We start from the raw sequence: 26156 nt of genomic DNA on the forward strand, positions 1-26156 counted from the left end.
AGTACATGGAGCAGCAGTGGTTCTGAAAGTATATGGTCCAGGGAGGGACACTCAGCGTTCCTTTGACGCGCTTCCAAATGGACCCTAGCCTGAGCTAACGTGTTAGGTTTCTGGTCTAGAGGGGCGGGTCGCGGCTGAGATTTGTGCACGCCCTGATTGGATCTCATCGATCTGTCCGTCACCTGCCCCTCCTCTCCCCCCTAGTGCAGCGCTACGTCACATCATTTGGAGCGACGCCCACCCGGAAGGGTTGACTCCCACTTTTAGACCAGAGTGGCCAATGCGTTCCTCCAGGCTTTCAATTTTTGCACCAACAAAAATGAAAGCCTGGTACCGAGGCTAAATGGACCCTTACAGTCGAGGTCTTATGACTCTCCGAGAGTGTACAAAATGGAACCAAATGGACCCGTACGGGTCCACTGGGTTCCATTTGTACACGCTCAGAGTTATGGAGCTCCTTGAATTGTAAAAGTTTGAAAAACCTCCAAGAGGCTTAAGGCACGGCGGGCATTGTGATCTGACTCGAGACAGTTTATGACATAACACATTTTTCAACCGAAGAGAGCCGAACATCACAAATACATTTCTAAGAAAAGTATCACAGGAATGTCTTTGCATTCCATGCCTGATAATTAGGCTTATTCTGTGGGAGGCAGGGTGCAGCGTGCTACTGGAGGAGATGGAGGAGGACATGTACTCGCTGAATTCCACAAAGAGCTCATTATAGACACATTCCTGGATGTCAGTTGGTGCTGGAGACTTCGACCTATTTGGCTCTGACTGACTCCCAGGTGACACCCCCCCATACCCCCCCCCAACACACGCACACACACACACACACACACACACACACACACAACCAGCCTGAGCCAACCAACTAACCGACCGACCGACCAACCGGGTCACTCAACCATCCCATGAGTCTGTGACTCTGATGCAGAATTTATCCTGCATCATCGTATTGCCCGCGTATAGATTTAATGACTTTCAACCTGGTGTCCCTATTTTGGGTATGTATAGCTGTCATGATCTTTGACCTCATCTGACTGCTTGAGACCCAGTCCCAGTGTGAAACGACCATCTGCGTAAGCATATATTGATGTACGTGACGATGAACATCCTCTACTTTATCAGAGAGACTGGACGTCTGTGCACGGTGATATGAGATGCAATGTCTGTTCCTGTTCATTTCTGTTCTTATCCTTGTTTACATATCTTCTAGGCCAGTGGTTTTCAACCCTTTTGATAGCAAGGCCCATTATTTATTCAGCATTTGAGCCACGGACCACCATCTCTCAGACCCAAAACGAACCAATTCCATGCTGTATTGATGTTGCTACCATAGGAGAGATAAGGCAGACGTTGATCAAAATAACGATTATTAATTGTCTAGACTTCTTATAAATTAAGTAGCCTAATGCAGGTGTTTAACAATCATTTCACTCTTGAGAGCGTAACATGAAACCGTGGTTTCATTTTACACTCTCAACAGTTAAAGATCTAATAAGGGTCCATTTGGTTCCCAATTCTCCATCATTTAGCTGGGGACCACCTGGAACCTCCTCAAGGACCACTGGTGGTCCCTGGACCACTGGTTGAGAACCACTGTTCTAGGCACGTCATGTATCCATTGTCCAATACTGTATGTTATTTCTCTGTTGTCTGTAATAAACTAGAATGTGTCGTGCAATGCCGCCTGATGTTGTCATGTTCTCTTCCTGTGCGTCTCTGCTGAATCCTCACTCACCAACCCTTGTTAAGGCTCATTCATAGTCCAACTCTGGTCAAACTCGCCGATACTAACCCTATCCCTAAACCTAACTCTAAACCTAACCGCACACAAAGCCAGATATAGTCGGAGTAATGCAATGTCGGAATTATAGGCAGTCCCCGCAGTGAGAACTACAGACTCACTCCCAATCTCCCATCTCAACCTTGCTATCGCTCTGGATTAACAGCGTCCGATAAATTCCTAAATTGTAAATTGTAAACGGCAACTATTTTGCAAAAATGTCAAAACAAAAACTAGGAAAGTGCTATGTTCACTATTCGCTATACCGACTAATAGATTAGGGCTTAAGTGGCTAACAGGCCCTATATACTGTATATGTAAGGAGACGGCTCCTTCTGGCTTCAATGTCAAAGTGTCCTTGAGCAAGACCAGAACCCCTAAACTGCTCCCCGTGAGCAGACCGGTGGCTGGCATGGTTTAATTCCTCCACCGTCGGTGCGAACAGCATGTAATGCACATCGTGAAGGTCAACGGCACCACATAAATGCGCCCTTTACCATTTTAAGACGTTCTCTGCAGACATGAACACCATCAATTTTGCTGTTCAAATATTTGCAGAACAAATAGTTTTGAAACATCCAAAGACAGGACGGTGCTATAATATTATGACAGGCATTAACAGCGCTGCAAACAAAGATCGATGACTTATATCACGTTCTTTATATTACACCGTTCAGAGCAAAACCACATCTCGTACGCCTCCTTCAACCTATATTAGCTTATTGCACAGCAGTGTGTAGCCTACACACTACGCACTACACACTACGCACTACACACTACACACTACGCACTACACACTACGCACTATACACTACACACTACGCACTACGCACTACATACTACACACTACACACACGCACTACGCACTACACACTAAACACTACACACTAACTAACCTACATAAAGTACTCATTATGCAGAAAATCCCCATTTCACAACATTTCAAATGTAATAAAATTTATAGAAATCTTTAGAAAATAGCAGATCTACAAGTAAGTGCGCTTGTACATCTAGTAACTAAAGTTTAAAAAAGAAGTAGAGTACAGTAAAAGTTGTGTGTGTGGAGTAGAAGTAAAAGTACTGAAAATTGGAATTACTCTAGTAAAAATGGTATTCAAGTACAGTACGTAACTAAATGTACTTTAGTTACTTTCCACCAATGCCAGCAGGGCTATGATGAAAGGCTTCTCTCTCTCTCTCTCCTCTCTCCTCTCTCTCCTATCTCTCTCTCTCTCTCTGCAGGGGTTCAGACACCAGGCCCGCTCCCACATAAAGCTGTACTTTACAGCTTTACACATCTAGGTGCACTGCATCTGCATTTGGATGTTGGCTGCATGGCGCCCTCACCGCCCTGGGGGGGTCTTTGCCATCTCAGCATGCAAAAACAACATGGCGCACAGCGACAATAGCAGATCTACAAGCTCCCGTCAGCTTGTAGGCAGGTGACGCCGTCAGACTACAAAGCTACATAAACAGGGCTGGCATAGTTTTACTGAGGCCAGGGTTAAGGTTAGGTTTAGGACGGTATATAACGAGAACTGTCAATCACAGCGATAATGCACCAGGCGGCTATATAGGGAACCATGTCCAAACAAGAACTTCAAAAGTATCAAAAGTAGCAGATCGACAAGCTCGAAGGGTGTCAGCCCGCCTCACATTTCGAGCTTGTGGATCTGGTACTTTTGATGTGACACTGTCACACTTTGTGTGTGACACTGACTGTAGTATGTTCAAGTACAGGGCGTTAATGTACGAACAAACACAAACAGTTCAAATATGGAGATAAGAGGTTTCTGGCTGCCGACAGCAGAGACTAATGGCCTGATAAAAAGAAAGAGCTGTTATCAACGTGCATAACCTCATTGTAACATCATCAGCAGGGCTATTATAACGTCAGGAAGAAAGCCATGGGTTTTTTTGTGCAACGTCAGTCGAGGAGGACACACAAGCTGCCGCGAGATATGATCGCCATAGACCGAGGGGGAGCAGCATCTGTTGATGATAAATTCCCTGGCACGCCGTTCCGCATTCGCCTGAATAGGACGGTCTTTAATGGAGTATTTGGCTGCGGTATTACGAATGCCATTATCCATAATTATGTTCCATATGCTCCAGTGAAGTGATGATAGCACGGGGAATCGCGGCGAGGCACGAACCGACGATCGCAGGGACTCCGAGTCGAGGGTTGGACGAGGGCAATTATGAGAAGTCACGTGCAACCCCACACCTTAACGTCTACTGTCGCACACGCACACACACACACACACACACACACACACACACACACACACACACACACACACACACACACACACACAGGCTACACACTACAGAATCATGTGTGTTCATTTAATTAAAAGGGCTGTTAAAAGGGATTATTATAATGATTTTCTTTAGGTAAGCTCTACATTCTGATAGTAATCATTGTCATAAGACTGTTTGTTCAGTGACAGGGGTCTCCCCGTCTCTCCAGGCTCTTTAACAGAAAATATTTAATATTTAATTTCGGGATACCAATTATATCCAATCGGGAGGCAGAACTCATAAAGGACATAGGATACACAAGTGAAACTGGAATCGATGAAACAAAAACGAGTAGACAAGGTTGGTACTAAAAATAAAACACTCTATAGCAATGATGACTATTGGATTTTTTTTAATAATTTTGTTTTTGTTCACAAAAACATATCACTTACACCCCCTTTAAAGTATGAGAATAATCTTTTCCATGAAAATATTTATAAAATAAAAGCATAAGAGAAACTAAAATGAGTTGGACAGCCAGCTAGTGCTGCACGATTCTTCACAATTCTTCACAAAATTAGAATGCATAGGTGTCATAGCATAGTTCCATAGCAGAGCTTTAACTTGGAGGGGTGCACAAATGGGCCCCGTCTCTTTCGGGGGTCCATTTGGTATCCACTCTCAGAGTTAGAATTAATTAACATTCGGGAGTTTACCATGTTTGTTTTGAATATCACATTATATACACTGAGAGCGTCCCAAAACCTGCGGTGCACCCACCCAACTCCATATGGTTGTGCATTATTTAATCCACTCCTGCTGACTGGGAATGTGGAGACGCAGTTTGGGTTCCGTCACGGAACATTTTCTGTTCATTAAAAATGTAGTGAAAGGATAACAGGTGAAGGAGGAGGCAGCTGGTACAGAGAGAACTGGTTCTCAATGTCAGGTCCGGGGACCACCAGCGGGTCAACAATGGCCCCCCACAGGGTCTGTAACTCAGAGAGTGCACAAATGGAAGGTTGGATGGTTGAGAGCTTGTAGATCAGCTCTATTTCCGGGGCGTAACCTCACACTCTTATCTTAGCTACTGAAGATGTGGCGTACGACATAGATTTCTACACATCGGACAAATGACTAATTTCTTTCAACGCAAAATGCTGTGTTCACGTTCAGGAGAGTTCAGAAGAAATGCAATTACCCTGAAGGCTGCCTTCGGGTATGGCATTTCTTTCACCATAGTAAATGCTGCATTCATGGTCTGGAGAGGGCAGTTTTTTTTACAGACGGGTAAAAGGGCAGGTGGCTGAAACCCCCTTTGATGTCTATGAGTGCACGTGACGTGCCTGGTGATGAACTGTTCCACAATCTGTGAATGCTACAGACTGTGAGTCAGCCCCCACCCCCGGTAAAAGTTGAGGACAGAAAGCTTTTATCAATAATGACATGGCACCCACAGAAAGTAATTTTAAAATATAATTTAAACGTATATTTTAATTGCCATTCCTTAATCAGCAACTATCTATTCTAGATAGATAGTTTTCGACCAATTTGCTTTCCAGTAGGAGTTATTATTGATGCTGGGATGGAGCGGGACATCCGCTTAGTTTTTTCGACTACATTTTTAGAGTTTCCAGACAGACTCCTTGACGCCCGCGGAAAGCATTGTGAAAACTGGGAGCAAAACAACACATCATGTCTGCTGAAAGACTGATGGTACAGTTACTACAGTACAGTACACACACAGCAGCGGAAACGGAAAGAATACCGACGCAAATGAATGGAGTCACAAAAACAAAACTGCACCCGGTTCTGAAGAGAGAAGCAGACAAATGAGCGGCAAACGCCAGAAGCCAAATGATCCCCGAAGCCACTTGAGTGCCGTCGTTTCGTTTTCTCTCTGTGCATCGGTTTGATAGATAGGAAGCAGAAAACATCCATTAATACGTATGCTCAGCTCCCCGAAGTTCACCTTGAGTCAATAGAAATGAAACATCAGAGAGAGATTTCATGGCAAGGCTTTTGGTGGATAATATCACTTTAACGAGGGAAGTTGAGCAGAAAATTGGATTCACTGTGGATTTGCCTTTCCATTATGCATAATGCACTGCGGTGGCTCAGGCGTTTCCTTTGCTGCCGAAAGAAACATAGACAGAGAGGGAATTTGACCGGTGACGTGATCCAGGCTGATGTCTTATCATACCGATAATTGAGTCTCTCTGAATTTCTACCTTATTTGACCTGTATGTAATTGTAATACAAGATGGGGGAGAATTGAGCGCGACATATGGGTGCATGATGTGGACGCATATGCGACGCGTTGAGCTTGAATAGCTTGAATAGCCACGCTTGCATAAATTATAATTAGCCCTATTTTTTCATTGAGACGCGTATGCAGATCAGGGGGGGGGAAGGCATGGCCAGAGCCGCCATGTTTGTATTGTATCGTTCCTTGTCCGATCGGAAAACTATGGTTACATATTGTGATTTATCAGTGCAGGGATGAAGAACAACCTCCATCCGTCCTATATGGAAAATGAAGACACGACATATAAATAAATAAATGATTTGCAAGTTCCCGAGTCATGAAAAGGAGCCAAATATATCTATGCAAGAAGTACCTTTGTTTGGAACTCCAACATACTCCTACTAGGGCATGACGTCACTGTAACTAGAACATACTCCTACTAGGACATGACGTCACTAGCTAGAACATACTCCTACTAGGACATGACGTCACTGTAACTAGAACATACTCCTACTAGGACATGACGTCACTGTAACTAGAACATACTCCTACTAGGACATGACGTCACTGTAACTAGAACATACTCCTACTAGGACATGACGTCACTGTAACTAGAACATACTCCTACTAGGACATGACGTCACTGTAACTAGAACATACTCCTACTAGGACATGACGTCACTGTAACTAGAACATACTCCTACTAGGACATGACGTCACTGTAACTAGAACATACTCCTACTAGGACATGACGTCACTGTAACTAGAACATACTCCTACTAGGACATGACGTCACTGTAACTAGAACATACTCTACTAGGACATGACGTCACTAGCTAGAACATACTCCTACTAGGACATGACGTCACTAGCTAGAACATACTCCTACTAGGACATGATGTCACTGTAACTAGAACATACTCCTACTAGGACATGACGTCACTAGCTAGAACATACTCCTACTAGGACATGACGTCACTGTAACTAGAACATACTCCTACTAGGACATGACGTCACTAGCTAGAACATACTCCTACTAGGACATGACGTCACTAGCTAGAACATACTCCTACTAGGACATGATGTCACTGTAACTAGAACATACTCCTACTAGGACATGACGTCACTAGCTAGAACATACTCCTACTAGGACATGACGTCACTGTAACTAGAACATACTCCTACTAGGACATGACGTCACTAGCTAGAACATACTCCTACTAGGACATGACGTCACTAGCTAGAACATACTCCTACTAGGACATGACGTCACTAGCTAGAACATACTCCTACTAGGGAATGACGTCACTGTAGCTAGACATACTCATACTAGGACATGACGTCACTAGCTAGAACATACTCCTACTAGGGCATGACGTCACTGTACTGTAGCTAAAATAGGTTTTTTGTAGTGCTGTGACAATAGACGAAATGCCAGCTCACTGTGAGCTTGGAGATGGCCTATTTTGCTATTTTTTAAAATATTTAAGAATTGTGGAAGACTTTTTGAAGGGATGCCCAAAATAGGGATGCCATGTTGAAAATGGTTAAACTCTTCTGAAAGTGAACATGAGCATCTTCTAATTGTATATAAATTGTCAGTATTTCAGATTCTAATATAAAATTCCATTGGCTGATTTCCGAGGTCTTTTTCCACAAATGGATCCAACTTTGGCCATGAAAACCATACCGACGGTTGCATTATCGAGCACAATAATCTCCCAGCAAACCGCACAAGGACGCAGGCAGGGCTTTTCATCCCTCTGCCTCGTAACCCAACGATGTAACTAAATCTTCTCCTACAAAGACCACGGTGGATCTCTGTAAAGCTACACTAAATCAAAACCGCATTCAATCGCCATTACCGAGTATTTATACCCAGTTTGTTCTTTAATTTCCGTATATCCGATGCATTAGAGGAATGAAACGTTGAGTGCACCTGTCAGATTAAGGGATTGTAAGGTATTCCGTGGTGTTATGTGTTGACTGTAACAGTTACATGTAATCGCATTCTCCTGTCAGATGGATTGAAGTGCGGGATTCTATTTTTATTGGGAGTGAAAGGGCCTCTTATCCCCAAAGCGTGCACAACATCACATCCCTTCCACATCCTAGATTTTATATTTGGATAGGGAAGAGAATGCAGATTAAATATTTACATGTTTTGCATTCTGTGTGCGTGTGTTATTTGCGCGCGCATGCACACGTGCATTTACACACACAGATGCTTGCATTTATACAGGGGAGATAATGAAACAGATCCTCTTTCATGTTGCACAGCTTTGATTATTGCTTTCCAGTGTTGCATTAATATTCAACATTCTGCACTCAAAGGACCGTCTGAGTCAACATCAATTTGTGGGATCTGAACAGCTACAGTGGAACTGCATGGTCACAGTGCCTACAGTACCATTGTTTTCTGTCTGTTGACCCCTCCTCTGTCTGTCTGTGTGTGACTGTGCGTGTGTGTGTGTGTGTGTGTGTGTGTGTGTGTGTGTGTGTGTGTGTGTGTGTGTGTGTGTGTGTGTGTTTGTGTGTGCGCGCGCGCGTGCGTGTGCGCGTGCGTGCGCGCGCGCGTGCGTGTGTGTGTGTGTGTGTTTGTGGTGAAAAAAGTACTCACATGTTTTACTTCAGTATCAATACTGCAATGTAGAAATACTCTACCGGACCAGTATAAATCCGGAATAAAAAGTTTACTTGAGTAAAAGTACAAAAGTATTGGTATCGCAGGTCTCATTGAAAATGAACTATAGGCGCGTTAAATCGCTTTACGTTAGATAGGCCCTTTAGACATTTTGAGGTTAGATTTAGGGGCTGGGCTTAAATACCTCTACCTGATTTGTATGTTGTTGTGTGTCAGTGTCGCACACCAAAAATAGCTGCTATTTTCAGCAATAGGGTCAAGGTTATGAATGGCAAGAGGAAATTGTTAAAATGAAATTCCCCAAACTGCCGTCCTGAAACACTGATGTCCTCACAAGTATATAACCCATTAAGAACTGAGGACCTGATTCTACAAATGTATTCTAAATCCTAACCTAATCCTATGTTTCTATGTCACTGGTTCTCAAACCTTCTTCATGTCAACTTGTCAAGGACCCCAAAAATGATATGTATTTGGCCGTGAACCCCCATTTCAGATTGTAGATAGAGTTGTCCCGATACCGATACTGGTATCGGTTACTCGGGCCGATACCACCCTCAAGTACTCGGTACTCGGAACCGGCCCCGATACTCTGACCCGAGTACCAAAACATCCAATTGACACTAGGCTGAACGAATGCAACGTCAGCAATTCTGCCCCAACACTGCAGCAAATTGCCAAAAACAGCCGATCTACAAGCATAAATGACAACTGACAAGTGTATGCATGAAAAAGGGGGTAAAATAAGTGGTTACTCAACGAAAATACTATACTATACTTGCGCATGCACTTGAGACCAAGGAAGCTGAACGCGGAAGTGTTGGCTGCATATAGCCCATTGCGCATGTTTCTTTCCTTCCAGGGAGCAACATGGAGTCCACCGTACGCTCTTCGCTTCCTGTCCTCTTTTAATAGTCCTTGGGTCTGTGCGCTGTGCAGGTCCTGCAGCTCATTCCCCTGGTTCCTTTCTACACACCTGCCTTCAGTCACATGATCATCACCTTCTCTCAGCCAACACACCTGGCACCCGTTAGTTGTATGAACCCTGTCTGGCTCTGAGCTACTTTACTGCTGTCTGCTGCACCATTCTGGCTCAAATGTGACTCGATTGTCCTCCACAAGAATTGAGAATCACACGATTCTCAACTAAATATTAATTGTCTTCTCTTTATTAGTCTGTAGTTGCTGAACGTTACTACACTCAAAATGTGGCACCTGGAGCCAACTACCGTACAGCTTTAACAGACAACATCAAAGTGTTTGGCTTAAACCTCTCTTAAAGTCTCTCACTATCAAAAGCATAATTTAAAAATGAGTCTGAATCTAGATCTCAATCTTTTTTTTTATTAATCGTGCAGCAATAGACTCTGATCCCGTTCATCGTCACATTGTTGTTTCAGCTTCAGAGGTTCAAGGCTTTATTGATTAGGTCTTTGTTTGTGTCCTACAGTAGATTGTACTAACGTCCTTTTCTTGTGTTCAGGGTCCTTCCTGTGAATCCTGCCTGACCTTCAGTGGTGGAAAGTACATTTTACTAAAGTACTAGTACTTAAGTACAAAATTGAGGGACTTATACTGTACTTGTAGCTGTACTACAAGCTCACAATGCGTTGCAGCAGATCTGTTCTATTTTCAAATGATTTGTATACATGTGAAAACACTTTCTGCATAATGAGTACTATATTATTATTATTATTATATATTATTTGGAACTTTAAGTACATTTTGATGCCAATACTTTTGTACTTTTACTCCAGACTTTTACTTAAGACACTTTCTATATTGCAGTCAGTATTGATACTTTTCCTGAAGTAAAACATTTGAGTAGCCTACTTTTCCCACCACTGTTGCCCTTCCTGCCTGTCCAGTGATGCCATATTCACATCGCTCCTCAAGCCACATTTGTCATGCTGCTACAAACAACCTTCTTCATCACTTCATATACACTATACTATAAGTCGTTGTCCGGGGTGCCCCTGGGATCTACACCTGGCCCCTTCTTTTTCCCCCTCTACATACACTTAAATCTAGGGATGCACCGATATGGAACTTCTTGGCCGATACCAATATCAATTGGTATTGTTATTGATAACAATAACAAATTTAGCAGATAGCCGATACTGATATATATGTTCATTTAGTTTTTGTTGTTTTTATTTCAATTTGTGTAACTATACATCTTCAATACAATAAATTAAATGTTCAGAATAGTCAACGCATAATGTATGCTTGCTAATCAGATAAACATCGGCTACCGCCATCGGTTAATGTCAGTTTTATTTGCCGATACCGATCTTGACCACTAACAGCAAATATGTAGCCGATACATCGGTGCATCACTACTTAAATCTCTTAGACCGAAAATAGCTAATCTTCTGGATGTTTGCCTATATTATTATGGCAACGTCACCTTACTTTCCTGTGTCTGCGTTCTACATGTGGATTTGCTCTTCTGAACTTCATAACAATAATAATTGGGGGGCGGGGGGGTTATCGTCGCCAATAAGTGAAGACATTTAATTTGAGTACAGAGTGAACTTGTACCCTTAAATACGCCTCGAAATGAAAAGAACAAAAACTAAACAAAAAGAAGAAACTGTGCAGATGTGAGGACGATTAGTCTCTCTGACACTTCGCAACCCTTTCGCAGATGAAAAAGCCTGTCTGAGAGAGGTAGTCAATGTTTAATTTAATACGTTTCACAAGAACAATTTCAGTGGGGTTTTTTTTGTTTTGGGGGGGGGGGGGGGGGCACAGTATTGCTGTAAGCGATGTTCCAACCCTCTTTGTTCATCCACCAGCCCATATTGTGACAGTTAAGGGGGATGGAGTCATCCAACTCCAAGGGAAACGTGCTCCATTTCAGTACCACAACACTCACAGAGCCTTGCTGTTGCTACGGCAGCAAACTGAAATCAAAGCAGCTTCTATTGGCGATCCCCGGGGAGGGTGTGTGTGTGATGCGCTCCCTCGCTTCTTTTCTGATGCTTCTTCTCCTGTCATCATCACCACCACAGAGACCAGTACAGCGCTCTGCCTCTCTGCTGCCATTTGCGCGTGCGCGCACACACTCACACAAACACACGTACACCTCCCCGCGGGAGCACACGCCAACAAGAAACTAGAAAAACACAATCGCCAAGCTATCAGTTTGTGGAAGTACAGTATATGGACGTGTAGTCACACGTGCACACATGTACACGCGCACTTTTGTATTACTAATACTTACTAGTATTTTTATTAAACCCAACAGAGATTAATTGCTAGCCATTGTCACACTCCCAAAATAGGTGATCTACAAGCTCAAAAGCCATTTCCCTGCAACACGTTGTGAGCTTGTAGATCATTTCTATGTGGACCAGGTAAATTGTCCTCAAAACGTCTATTTCTCAAATGTAATGTAATTGTGGCCCTCACACGGATGGTAATACAAGTACACACACACACACACACACACACACACACACACACACACACACACACACACACACCCTTTAAAGACGGGCCTTTGTGACATAGTGCTGTATTGATTTCTTGATTTTCAACAGTGCCGTTTGTTCTGTTTTCTCTTTCTTTGCTTTATTTTCATTATTCTTATTCTCATTATTGTCTCCACCAGCCGAAGGCATGGGGAGAGTATGTTTTGCACTCCGTCCGTCCGTCCGTGTGTCCGTGTGTCCGTGTGTCCGTCCGTCCGTCCGTGACCAGCTAATCTCAGCCACCGTTAACCCGGTCGATGCCAAATTTTGCACACACACTCCCTGGATGCCAACCATGAACCTCTGCCCCAAACTTTCCAGAACGGCCTGTTATAGCGCCACCAGGAGGCCGCTTTGTGCAAAACAGGTTTTTGCACAGCACACCTACAGATTTTGTCCAAACATCACGCAAATTGGTACACAGTCTCTCTAGAGCCATTCAACCAAACCGGTCTTTCATATTTCTCACACTCCATCCTGATTGGTTAAGATTGGCTTCCAAAGTTCACAGGAGTGCTCAGTTTCAAACAAAATGCTGCAAATCATGAACACATCGCGTGATTTCCGTCAAATTGTGCACCCACATTCCCACTAGGCCGAGGACGAAATGCCACATGAACAATTTCAACTCAGCCTCAAGGTGGCGCTATAACTGGCCGAAAAGTGTTTTTACCTCTAACTGCACGGATCTGTGGATAACCTGGTGGAGACCTGTGCCCAGAAGGGCACTTTTTCTAGTTAATATTACAATTGTTACTATTGATATGATTTGCTTTTATTGTTGTGAAGCACTTTGTGACTGATGTCTGTGAAATGTTCTCTATAAATGAAATGTACTTACTTAATTACTTACTTACACACACACACACACACACACACTCGCGCGCACGCGCGCGCAAAACATACGGTACGCCCACGTATAGAGAATCACTTCAGGGAATAATAATGGCCATGAAAAGGCTACATATATTATAAGATTACATGCGCTGTTTATGTATCTTTGAGAGCTTTGATCTCAAATTGAAGGGAAAAAAGTGATATCTTTATACCGTAAGTCAGTGAAAAGCCTGCAGCGAGGAAACTGATCCTGGGCAGGGGGGGGGGGGGGTATTTTGATGGAAGGAATTGCTTTTGTCAAAAAGTGCGAAAGCAATTCCAGAAACCTTAGATATGATACAAAAACAGAGAACATTTTAAAATACAAGCTCCCACATTGTAGGTCAGCAAATGTTGACCTTTCCTTTTTTTATTTGAAAATGTTCACCTACAATGACATGCCCAGAATAGACGTACAAATTATAACTTGTTGCATAACTTAACTGCCGATGCCGATGTCATATAATGTCATATAATGTCTAATAATATATCGTCCAAACCTAAATACCTCGGTTTGGACGATTGAGTGTGTGTGTGTGTGTGTGTGTGTGTGTGTGTGTGTGTGTGTGTGTGTGTGTGTGTGTGTGTGTGTGTGTGTGTGTGTGTGTGTGTGTGTGTGTGCGTGCGTGCGAGCGTGGCTGCGTGCGTGCGTGGCTGCGTGTGTGTGTGTGTGTGTGTGCGTGCGTGTGCAATGCATGCTTGTGTGTCTCTGCATATCTTTGCTTTTCAGAGCAGCAGGGCATTTATTAACTACACAGCTTGATGTTTTATTCAAATGTGCACGTTGGTTTTACATGAGCAGCAGCCACTGCCAGTCAACAATACAAATACTGATTTAAAAAACAGGGGCGATGCTTGAGCCAACGTCTTCCATCTAAAGCTATAACTGTGACTGTGTGTAAAGAAAGACCCCCGTCTTTGTTACTGTGACTGCAGTGTGCATAAAGGCCCCCGTCGTTCAGTCACACTCCCACTATAATTCACACTTTAATCTTTTCGTGGCCACTGTATTTCATTACTTGCCTTAAATATACGGCCTCGGCAGCCATGCTCTTAAATAATAAACAGAAGCCAGTCGTATACTTATAATCCTTCCCGAGTGGGAGGAGAGGGAAATCTGGCAGGAGGGACGGCGAGCCATTTTCACATGCACTCACCTTTCCTCCGGGGACAATGATAGGGACAACATGATTCAAAGAGGCTTATGTATGCTAATCAAGCAGGACACCCTCTGCTGTGGGAAGTGCCCTATATGCACGGGGAAGGCTCATTTTCATGTCTTAATATGCTATATGGCACTGTGCATGTGCCATAGCATGCACAGTGCCATAGCATGAACACACGCACACGTGCACGCGTACGCACACACACACACACACACACACACACACACACACACACACACACACTCTGAAGCCTTTTTGTGCTTGTTTTCATATCCAATTATGACACCCCCCTTGCACGCAGCCAGAGTCAGCAGCACCCAGCAGGCCCAGATCGATTGGAATCCTATTAACGAGATTCACGTGGAAAATAATCTCTGAGTGTTCTCCATACTGTAGGTCTAAATCCATCCTGTAATCATTGATAATCATTTCACTGAGCTGGAGGTGTATAGAGCGCCATCCATGCATTCATACACACAGACATGGCAATATATCAGCTTGCATACCCTATGGGCTTTAATCAATCCTCGCAACCCCATTCAGTCTAATGCTATACGCAGCAATCAATCAGCTCACCTTCTATCCTATAATTGCTTAATTTCCTTGTTTGTAATAGCATCCATGGCATGTTATTAGAGCTATGGGATCTGAAAGTAGAGCCAATATTAACATCAATGTGGGTGAAATAGCCCAACTTGACCGAGGCTATGCATTATGCAAGTAGCCTACACCTTTTAATCTGACTACAAAAAATCCCTATTCTAACTTAAAACGCAGGGTTTATTTATTTACTAGACCTATATGCCTGTCGGGCACCAGCCTACTTGGGAATGATGCAAGTTGAGAACAATGAAAATCGCGAATACATACCCACACCCTAGTATGCAATACCAATACCCATTATATCCGTTGTCATAGCACCCGTCTGTCTGTCTGTCTGTCTGTCTGTCTGTCTGTCTGTGTAAGTGCTTGTGCAGTGGTATGGTAAACGTCTGTGGAGAATGTCTGAAGAGTGCAAACTGACTATAGACTGTGAAAATTGGACTGACTAAGCAATCAAATGGCAGGTGTGGAGAATAAGGCTGGGGTTGCCATGGCAATCAATTGGCTCATGAGGCAGAGGCTGGACACAGGTGTGGGGAGTTTACAACACACAATATCACAATTGCCTTTGCTATGGGGAGTTCTAAAAATAACTGATTGTCACCTGGCATATGTGGGTAGCTTACATCTCCCTTTTTAATTAAGACTCCCTCAGTCCCTCTCCTAACCCAGAAATGTCTACACGTAAAACAATAGAGGTGAGAGTCATAGGATGTTTGCTATATGCCTGAATGAATTTAATAGAAGCCACCAGTCTACTAAACAACATAAGGCGAACAATATGGACATATGGTGCAGGTGTATAGTACATTATAGTACATTATACTAAATGTGTATGCTTGTTATTATTAGGCCTATTATTATTGCAAGTGGTGTAAGTAACGTTTGAGTAAAGTACATTTACTCAAGTACTGTACTTAAGCTACTATAATTTTGAGGTATTTGTTCCTTGAGAATTTTCAGTATACTTTTACTTCTACTCCACTACATCTCAGATCCAACTATTGTACTTTTACTTAAATAAAATTATATGAAAACTTTAGTTACTATTACTAGTAGTTAGCCTACTAGTTTGTACTTGTGAAATGGGACATTCTGCATGAGTACTTTCTACTTTTGAATAAAATTGTGATACCAATACGTCACCTTTTATTGAATTCCATTACTATTACTTGTAACAGAGTATAATTTCTATATTGCCGTATTGATAGTGATACTTTTACTTAGTAAAGTAAGTAAAATCACTAGTGAATAGCCCAGAAGAAGCCATCAACTGAAGAGAAATAATATGGTGTAGTTAGTACATTTACTGCATTATGCTAAATGTGTATTATTATTATTATTATTATTATTATTATTATTTTTTTTTTATATTATTATTATTATTACCTACAGTCCTACACCAACATGCATGCCTGGGGGGCGGGGGGGCGACTCCCCCCTCCCTCCGCCAGCCAAGCTTGCCTGCCAGCCAGCCTGCCGGGGTAGCCTGGCAGCTGTTTCCCCATTAACACGCACAGCACAGCTTAATAATAATACCGCATTAAACACCGCAGATCTCTCAATCAAATCAACCAAACAAAACGACTTACGTCTCTGAAGCGGTTCCAGTGCTTGATCTTACGGCTGTACTGCGAGATGGTCGACAGCCACTGCTCGTCCTCCATGAAATTACCCCCCGGCTTGTCCGCCGCGTCTTTATCGGCGCCGCTCTGTTTCTTCGCCGCGTCGCTCTCCAAGGTAGACCCCTGCACCGCAGCCGCCACCACCATCACCACCATCACCACCGCCGTCAAGGGGACAAGAAGAGGCTTGGACCCGACGTCCATCGTTGCCACCATATCGTGTAGCGGACGATACGAGACGCCCTGGTGTTAACCGTTAAACTGGTATGCTATGTACTAGTGGGGCTGCTGGAGGATGAGGTTTGGTTTAGTTTAGGTAGGATGATGCTGGCTGCTCTCTCTCTCTCTCAGACCCAGAATGAGATGTGACCTGATTAGCCTACCCTACCCTACTCTGATGCTGCTGCTGCTGCTGTGGCTGCTGCTACTGCCTGAGAGAGAGAGAGGGGGGGGTGAGAGAGAGAGAGAGAGAGAGAGAGAGAGATATTTTAAGTGTGTGTGTGTGTGTGTGTGTGTGTGTGTGTGTGTGTGTGGGGGGGGGGGGGGGGGGGGGGGTGGACGCTTTAGATGGGGAGGGAGGTAAGAGGGAGAGAGAGGGGGGGGAGATTTTAAGGAGGTGGACGTTCAGTTCTCAACCTCACCAACCTGAAAAGGCTGGTCTCTGTAGCAAACACCATCTTATAGTTGTCGATTGGTCAACAAGTTCCTATGATTGATGATGACTACATGTAGGTTTACCATGGATTCCTTTAGTCGAGGTCCTAATTAAGTCCTAATTAATACAAACACAATGCAGAAGCCATGCCACGCACAGACACACCCCCTCTCCACTGAAGGTAAACATAATCAGGCATACCGTTTTATGCAAATTCTGAAAATGAAATGAGAACTAGGCCAGCACTCAATAATGCAAATAGCTAACTAATGCAAATGCTGTCACACATGCAAGCCACCTAGGAGGAGCAAAGGTTATTCAAAGCGTGTGTGTCTGGTTGATTAGTTAATATAGCCCTAGTACATGGCAACCTTCAGCATAAAACATCTAGACAACACAGAGACATACAGGGGATTGTTTGTGATTAAGCAGTGGTTTTCAAACTGCGGTCTGAGGACTCCCTGGCTGGCCAGAGGAGCCAGGATCCAGGATCTCGTTTTAAAGTCAATTAATTTTATTATATTATTGATGCAGTGACCAGTGACGTGTGACGTGACTTATTTTGAATAAAGCTGAGTCGTCTAGCACTTTGCTTTTTCTTTTCATGTAATATTACAAAAGCAGAAAATCATAGCAAAAGAACTGATTCAAGTTAAAATTCTGTATATAAGAAGAAAAATCAATACTACCTTCATGAATCTATTTCTCTGAGAGAGACATTCGGATAAAAAAAAGAATGTAATCCCCAAAACACATTTAATCTGTTTAGCGTAGAACAGGACTATTTATATCCTTCTCAAAGGAAGATAGATATGTTTGCTTGCCATGCACTTGTTTTTTCCTCTAACGTTGACCCAAACAGATCAGAGTCAATAAGGGACAACAGTGATAAGGACTCTAGAGATCATGCTTGTATTTTCAATAGATCTTTGTTTTGCAGTGTTCAGATGTCTCACAGATAATGGCAGTGTTTGGTGTGATTGCACACAGCATCACTGGGCCACCCTATCTATCAATGCTGAAGGAAGAAGTACCGGTACTCACATTTGTTTGGACTTATATGTATGAGTACTGGCATTAAAAATATACTTCAATACCAAAAGCAAAAGTACCGGTACTCATTATTTTCAAAATGTGTCAAAAGCAATCTATCAAAAATAGCTGATCCACAAGCTCACAACACGTCACCTTGACGCCTTGTAGATTGTAGGTTATTTTTGAATAGCCAAAGTTGTATAATGTATATTTTGTAATAATAAAAGTTATAAAACTAAAGCTGCAAAGTAACTACAAACGAGTTTTCAAAGTAGAGATGTAGTGTGGAGTAGACGTTTAACATCAAATATTGAAAAATGGAAATAGCCTACTCAAGTCAAAGTCAAAATCTGTTTTACTTAAAGCTGCTCCTCTTCTACCCTGGTAAGTGTGACATTTTTATACCATTGAGCTAATAGAGCCTATACCTGCTTGCTCAGAGGATAAATTGAATCTTGACCATCAGGTCAAAATTCACGTCAGATCCTGTGTCTAGGTGAGACATGACCTTTGACACAACCCAAAGGTTTCAATAGAAGAGCAGGGAGACTAAATACAACCACCCCGGTCAAGTGTACTGACCCCTCCTAACTGGGGTCCCACAGGGATCTGTACTTGGTCCCCCCATTTTCTCCCTGTACACTAAATATCTTGGCACTATCATCTCTGCTCACAATGTCGATGACACTCAGGTGGAAGAGCGCATCACTGCATGCCTAGCTGACATCTCACAGTGGATGTCTTCTAACCACCTCAAGCTGAACCAAGACAAGGCTGAGCTTCTCTTCTTCCATAGTCCTGTCCCATGCAGGAGCTAACTATTTCCATAGACAACGCCTTGGTAACCTCTGCCCCAACAGCAAAAACCTTGGTGTTGTCCTGGACAGTCAGCTCTCGTTCAAAGCACACATTACAGCTGTCACTTGATCCTGTAGTTTTACAACATTCGACGAATTAGACCGTTCCTCACCCAGGAGTCAGCCCAGCTCCTTATCCAGACATCAGTCATGTCAAAACTGGACTGTTGTAACTCCCTCTTTACTGGCCTACCGGCATCGGCATGCACCCTTAAGCCTCTTAAATTGATGATCCAAAATGCAGCAGCAAGCTTGGTCTTCAACCAGCCAAAATTCTCACAAAATTCTCCCGGGAGCTGCCCGCACAGAATACAAAACTCAGTCTGATGCTGGCATTCAAAGCAATTAACCAAAGGTATATGGCACCCCCATATCTTGCAAGTCTGATCGAACCCTACAAACCCTCCCGGGCACACGGATCAGCCAACGCAGGGAAACTAAAAACACCGGGACAACGCTTCACACGTCCCATACTCTTCTCCCTTCTGGCTCCAAAACTATGGAATGCACTTCCCATTACAATCAGAACTGCAGACTCACTCCCAATCTTCCACCGTAGTCTGAAAACCCACCTATTCTCCATCTTGGCCCGTAGCACCTTACAAGCAAATGCAAAGGCTCAATTTATGTAACTTAAATAGCATTTTCTGTAGACATAGTACTATATAGTACAGTATATATGGATAGTTTCATTATATAGATATTCCACTGTTATGTTCTTAGCTTACGTATGATTCATGATAACAATTCTTTATGTACAGTATATGATGTATTGCCATGTTTTTGGTCTTGCTTAATGTAAATCGCTCTGGATTAAGAGCGTCTGCTAAATGCAAAAAAAGTTACATAGCGAGGCTTTCAGTAGTTGAGTACATGTACTTTGTTACTTTTCTCACCACTGATAGGGCCACCCTATCACTTGCCTGCCTTGCCTGCTATATCTGCTATAACAGACTCATCCTAGTCCCCAGAGGGATGCCGTGAATGACGGCTTGTAATTGAAATGCTGGATTAACTGATGCCATCGTTATTACAGCCTGAAAAGACTGTTTTTAAAGGCCTCCCCCCTTCTAAAGACAGACACGAGTCTGGGTGTAACCTAATCTCTGAGCCGAATGCAATCAAGTTCACCACAAAAGATAAACAGGGAGTTGTTGAGATTGAAAATGACAAATACAAAAGCACACACGCACAGGCACACACGTACGCACAGGCACGCACGCACGCACGCACGCACGCACACACACACACACACACACACACACACACACACACACACACACACACACACACACACACACACACACACACACACACACACACACACACACTAATACACAAACCTCAACTTCAAGATCAGTGTCTGATGATGACAACAACTTGAACATGTTTTTATTGAAAATAAATGCTTTATCTCTGATATCAAGCCATGTGATGTGTAGATCATATCCACACTGATAACACAACAAACACAATACGTCATTCAGTCAAAACATTGCTTGTGTGGTAACCGCAAGAAACAAAAAAAATACATGATCTGTAAATGTACTACAAACAAATCCACATGCAATTCCCATGTGGGATGTACAGTGCAGAGCTGTGACAGCAGCCTGTTAAGTGTACCCTTTGTGGGACTTACTTACTGTACTGTATAATAATAACCACTCATATCTTTATTGTTGTTTGTTTATTGTATATTCATTCATTCATCCATTCCAGATCATCACGGTTGAAAAGAGCAGACCTGTTAAGCTCACAAAGTGTCGCATTGCATGTCGTGCTATAGCTGCACTTTGTGAGCTTGTAGATCGGCTATCTTTGCAGAAGAGATTTGGTATAGATAGAGGGGTGGAAAGAAGTAGATCAAGTGGGTTTACGTGGAAAATGGGCAATTATAAATAATAACCAAAATCTCTCCTCTATGCTTACATTAGGCATTCAGTGCTCACTATACTGTAGAGACTGATTGTTTGATGTAGCTAGTTAGACGGAAAACTGCTGCAGTCAGACTGCACTTGGATTTCTTATTTCCAGAGCGACTTTAGTCGAACACAGCGAGAGCAGTTGATAATGATGAAGAAAGTTGGCAAAGCGATTAGCATACTGCACTGAAAAGGCAGTTGTGAGGGCGACATGGCCTGCCCTCTCTCATCAGGCCCTGGCACTGACCGTGGGCAGATCTGACGTGACAACCACCATCGACCATTAGAACATTCAGAGAAAAAGGGGAGATTCTTGGCAGCAGGGGCCCCAAATCTGTTCATGTCAAAAACAGTCAGAGGAAAAAATGTCTGAGTAATCCTAGAATCACAGAGCCACAGGGGGTTTCAGGTAATCTCCTTATAGAAGCCGAGAATAAACCCTGATGGGTCCTCGGTGTCGGCGACGATCACGTGACTCTCTTTTCCCAAGGTCCCGTTCTTTTGTCGAGCAAACTAAGGGTTGAGAAAGCTGAGATTGAGAAGATTGTGATAGTGGAATGTAAGCGTAAAGGTGTAAGTGTAAAGGCTGCAGGGCACAGTGTCACGATCAGATGATTCTTATTAAAGAGGGAGTGCCACAATTTTTGTATTTTTTTTCATGTGTCTATGAGGTGACAGTACTTCATTAGACACCCTGGAGTCGTTTTTATGTGCAATGGTGTATTCACTTTGTATTTAGGGTTTCTTCCTGGAGGCTGAACCCTTGACACTTGACAGTCAAACGGGCCAATGAAATAAACAGTAATATAGTGACATCACACTATCAGCCCCTCCCCTACCCCCCCCTTTATCATACAACTACAGCTGTGGGTGTGGCTTCAGTTCAGGTGGATCACCACCCATCACCACCCACCAGGCAAACCAGGCATACTTAATGAACTGGTGGGCGTGCCCACATAAAAACAACATTTTAACAAATACTGTACACATTTTTGGAAAAATTATACCTCCTTATATAACCTGATGATCATGTTTTAGGGTGGAAAAAAATCACGGCACTCCATCTTTATACAAATGTGTGTAATGTCATAATGACAACAGCACTGCTAGCCTTGACAGTGGTGAGGAAAGACTGCAGAGGAAACAAAGGTTTTTATCTCAATCGATGGCTATATATGGAATTTGCTGTGCGCCTTCTTGCTCACCAGAACAGGGGTCTTCAACAGGGGGTCCAGAACCTCAGATTGAATACAGGGGGTCGCCAAATCTATGATGTATGATAAAGATAGATAAAATATTTAAAATATATATATGCACATTAACCACTTGAACCGCATAGCATCACTATTCTGGTGCCAATCTATTAGCCAAATAGCAGATCTACAAGCTCACACTGCCTCGTGGGCAAGGCAAGGCATTGTGAGCTGGTAGATTGTATTTTTAGCAAAGAGTTTGGTATAGAGAGGGGGGAGGGGGAGTACAGAGTCAAAGTCTGTGTTTAAATGTGTGAAAATACAATTTAACATGAAGCCAACAGAAGGATTAATGTGTAAACAAACAACACAAAACAAGCACTGATGACAGCGCTGTCACAACAAGTCTATGAAGCTATTAATGAAATGAAATATGAAATACTTCAAGGCCTACTTAGAGCTTCCTCGACTACAGTATGTGGAAACAACAACAAATTCACATACAAAGAAGATTCAAAAACAGAATAGTAAAAAAAAAAAAAGCAATACAAACAGTACAGTACAGTGAAGATAAAGAAGAGGGTCCAAGGCACTGTTCCAGTGAAGTGAAAAAGCCTTTATTATATGTTTTATGGCATGGCAAAGATCATTACAAAAAGGGAGGACCAACGCGTTTCGGCTATAAGCCTTCGTCCCACTATGGGACCCTGACGAAGGCTTATAGCCGGAACGCGTTGTACAGTATTTAGGCTATATCAACAGGCATGCATAAGGTTAGGTAACAACTGCACGCAATGGCATCTGTACAACTGCACATTTGTGAGGCCAACATGTACATGTAACCAACTATACTGTAGTCATATAACAAGTGACCGCAATGATCAAAATGAGGCAAAATGAGCAGTGCAGTAGGCCTATAATACTGAATGAGTGTGACAGTATCTTGTATGCTACATGTACACAAGATGTTCCCAAATTGAACAGGCGGATTACCATGAAATTGTTTTAATTCGTTTATAAATTTTTCTTGCTACACTCTTTTAGTTTCTTCTTGTTTTTATTAGTGGTGTCTGAGTACCCCCAGCAGTCCCTGAGGGTGTACCAGGGGGTCCCCAGATAAATGTGTAAATAAAATATAGCATCAATATCAGTTTAACATTGCATTTTTCCAAACAAATCAAAAAGCTGATGTTCAAGCTCACATTTTAAATCATGCCACACATAATATCTTCCCCTACTACTCTACTGTGTTTGGCGTTATGTTTGAAATAGCTCAAATGAAATAAGTCATTAATTGTATTATCAAACTCCCCACACACCCCCAGTGTCCCCACCCACCCATGTATTGATTGTGAATACAGTAAGTTCCAAGGAACACAAGTTACATCTTACTTAAAACGCACAAAATATGCAGTGCCTGTGATACTCACAGTGATTTATGATTACATCTGCAGTCACACTGCAGTGTCGGCATTAATTCTGATGAAGAAAAAGAGAGGAAATCTACAGTGTTAAATAATGCATTGTGGTGCATAGAGTGAGATACTGTATAACGTCCATTCGACAGCTCGGGGAAACAGCAAGGTATGGACACAGAGATATTGACCATGCAGGTCTCGTGCTCCTGGTGCAATATATCAGGTACGGACGGTCTTCAATGTTTTTTATTTATTTTTATGGGCCAAGGACCCGTTAGCTGAGAGACAGATGAAGCGGGGACACCACCCACTATGTAGTATGAAATTGGGTTGCAAATATAAAACCTTTTCATAGATAGCTTCATCCATCAGTGTTGGATTCATGTTGATTTTCAGACATAACTTCACCGTTGGGCTCTGTACTTGGTCTGCTCTTTCTATACCTAACCTATTTGCCGAAAAATATCCGATCTGAAATTATACCTCCCGAATAGGGGTGCTAGGGTTCAAGAGGTTAATACATTTTTAGAAAGCTATTTTATTTTTCCTATCACATAAATATTTGGTGGCCCCTGAGCCCTCACACAACCCAAGTGTTCAGATGGGTGCATTTTCAGAGCATGTTTATTTAAAATGATCCACCAATCGATTGTGTTTCTCATTAATGCTTAGTTCCCACTTCTGTCTAACCTAGTATGGATTTGCAAAATTGCAGCACAAGAGGACTTGTCATGGCATTTTGGCTGAATTAAGTTAATTTATTGAAAAATGTCTGGCACAGGATGCCATCCTCTACATATATATATATATATATTCTTTTTAATACATTCTGATATTCATATTCACAATACTCAACACTAACCCCCCCCCCCCCCCCCCCCCCCCCCCACACACACACACACATGTGTGAGTGTGACCCACATACAATCCTACATATAAATGTAAATTAGAATATACATGCATAATTGCACATATTACATTAACCCATTAAGAACGGGAAAGCATCTGTGCATGTCCTGTGTGTCTTTGGCTATTGAAAAATCATTAAAGTGTGCGCAAATCTTATATGGAATATATATGTTTTAAAGCGTTTTTTATTTCAAATCTTTGCTTCTGCATACATCCCTGGAACAAAATAATTTGAGATGGAGGTCCTTGACATGGAACATTTTCAGAACCTTGATATATAGCAACATATGTTTTTCAGGAAAGACTATTCTTTGAGACAATAGAATTAAAATAATTTGAAAGTATGTGTGTGTGTGTGGGGGGGGGGTTCCAAAGAAAAATGACTTAGGAACTTTGTTTCCCTGTCATAAACTAGCTACTTTTCCCCATGTGAAAACTCGACGAGGGATGGGGGAGTCTGGGGAGAATGGCCTCACGGGAGGCAGACGTCTGACTTGTTTTGAAACACGGCACTTGTTATCATCAATCCCCGAGGCTCCTCTCGGTAGGACATGCTTATGCATAACACGATGATGACTGATGGCCGGGATCTGCAAAAGATGAACATGACCTCCACACCAATGACTCAGGAGGACATCGACAAAGTATGTGTCATGAGATGAACCTTTTGTATAGCAACATCCCTCCCTCAGTCACTGTGCATTATTATTGTAGAATAGATAGATGGTTTACACATAATGTCCCTGCGTTGGTTTGTTTTTCTAGCTCCCTGAGGGGTGTAGGTATTATTAAAGACCCGAGAAGAAAAAAGTACTGCCGAAGCAGACAACCCGCAGCACTCCAGGTTAGAACAAAATCCTTCTAGGTGCAAGGCTCGAAGATACAAGTTGAAAATGCCAGCACTCATTATATGTCCTTTTCACATGATTTTATTTACCTCTGATGAGAGTGGACAACGTACGCGTTTCGGCCTGGTTGACGCTGAGGAAGGCCAGCGAGGCCGAAACGCGTACGTTGTCCACTCTCGTCAGAGCCTAGGTAAATAAAATCATGTGAAATAATAATAATCTTTATTGTCCCGAAGGATATTTGTCTTCACAGTCTGTTCAACACCCACATCAAGAACAACACATAGCACATAACACCAAGACGAAACAAAAACATGAGGTCCCCACTGCATACAGAACCATCCCATCATACATGTACGATGTATACAGAACCATCCTATCGGCGGGGCAGTTTGTTTAATGCCGCGATGGCTGAGGGGACAAAAACACAGGACATAATGATTATTAAAGACCCCAAATGAACCATGCTTGGTTAACCGATCATATTACATAGTGTACATTACAAGTCACACATCAGAAACACATCAGAAAAAAAGGCACTCCGCTATTCCCTCTTCAGTCTACATATTTTTGAGCAGCTACTCAGGAAGGCAAATGTATGCAGAACGAGTAGATTTACTAAAATCTAATCTTCATTACACA

The 26156-nt window shown here is 42.7% G+C and overlaps 2 protein-coding genes across 2 annotated transcripts in view; one reads left to right on the top strand and one right to left on the bottom strand.

Annotated features, from left to right (window-relative positions):
- spock2 (SPARC (osteonectin), cwcv and kazal like domains proteoglycan 2) overlaps nt 1–17008 on the bottom strand; it is a 58220-nt gene extending 41212 nt beyond the window's left edge. The window contains exon 1 of the mRNA XM_083775775.1: nt 16645–17008. Coding sequence (XP_083631901.1) covers nt 16645–16893 — 249 coding nt within the window. The 5' untranslated portion in view covers nt 16894–17008. The remainder of the gene's footprint in view (nt 1–16644) is intronic.
- The window catches only part of cuedc2 (CUE domain containing 2), a 203847-nt gene that overhangs the window by 139764 nt on the left and 37927 nt on the right, over nt 1–26156 (top strand). The gene's annotated exons all lie outside the window — the stretch shown is intronic.

The sequence above is a fragment of the Protomyctophum parallelum genome (assembly GCF_964188405.1).
Source record: "Protomyctophum parallelum genome assembly, chromosome: 10".
NCBI lineage: Eukaryota > Metazoa > Chordata > Actinopteri > Myctophiformes > Myctophidae > Protomyctophum > Protomyctophum parallelum.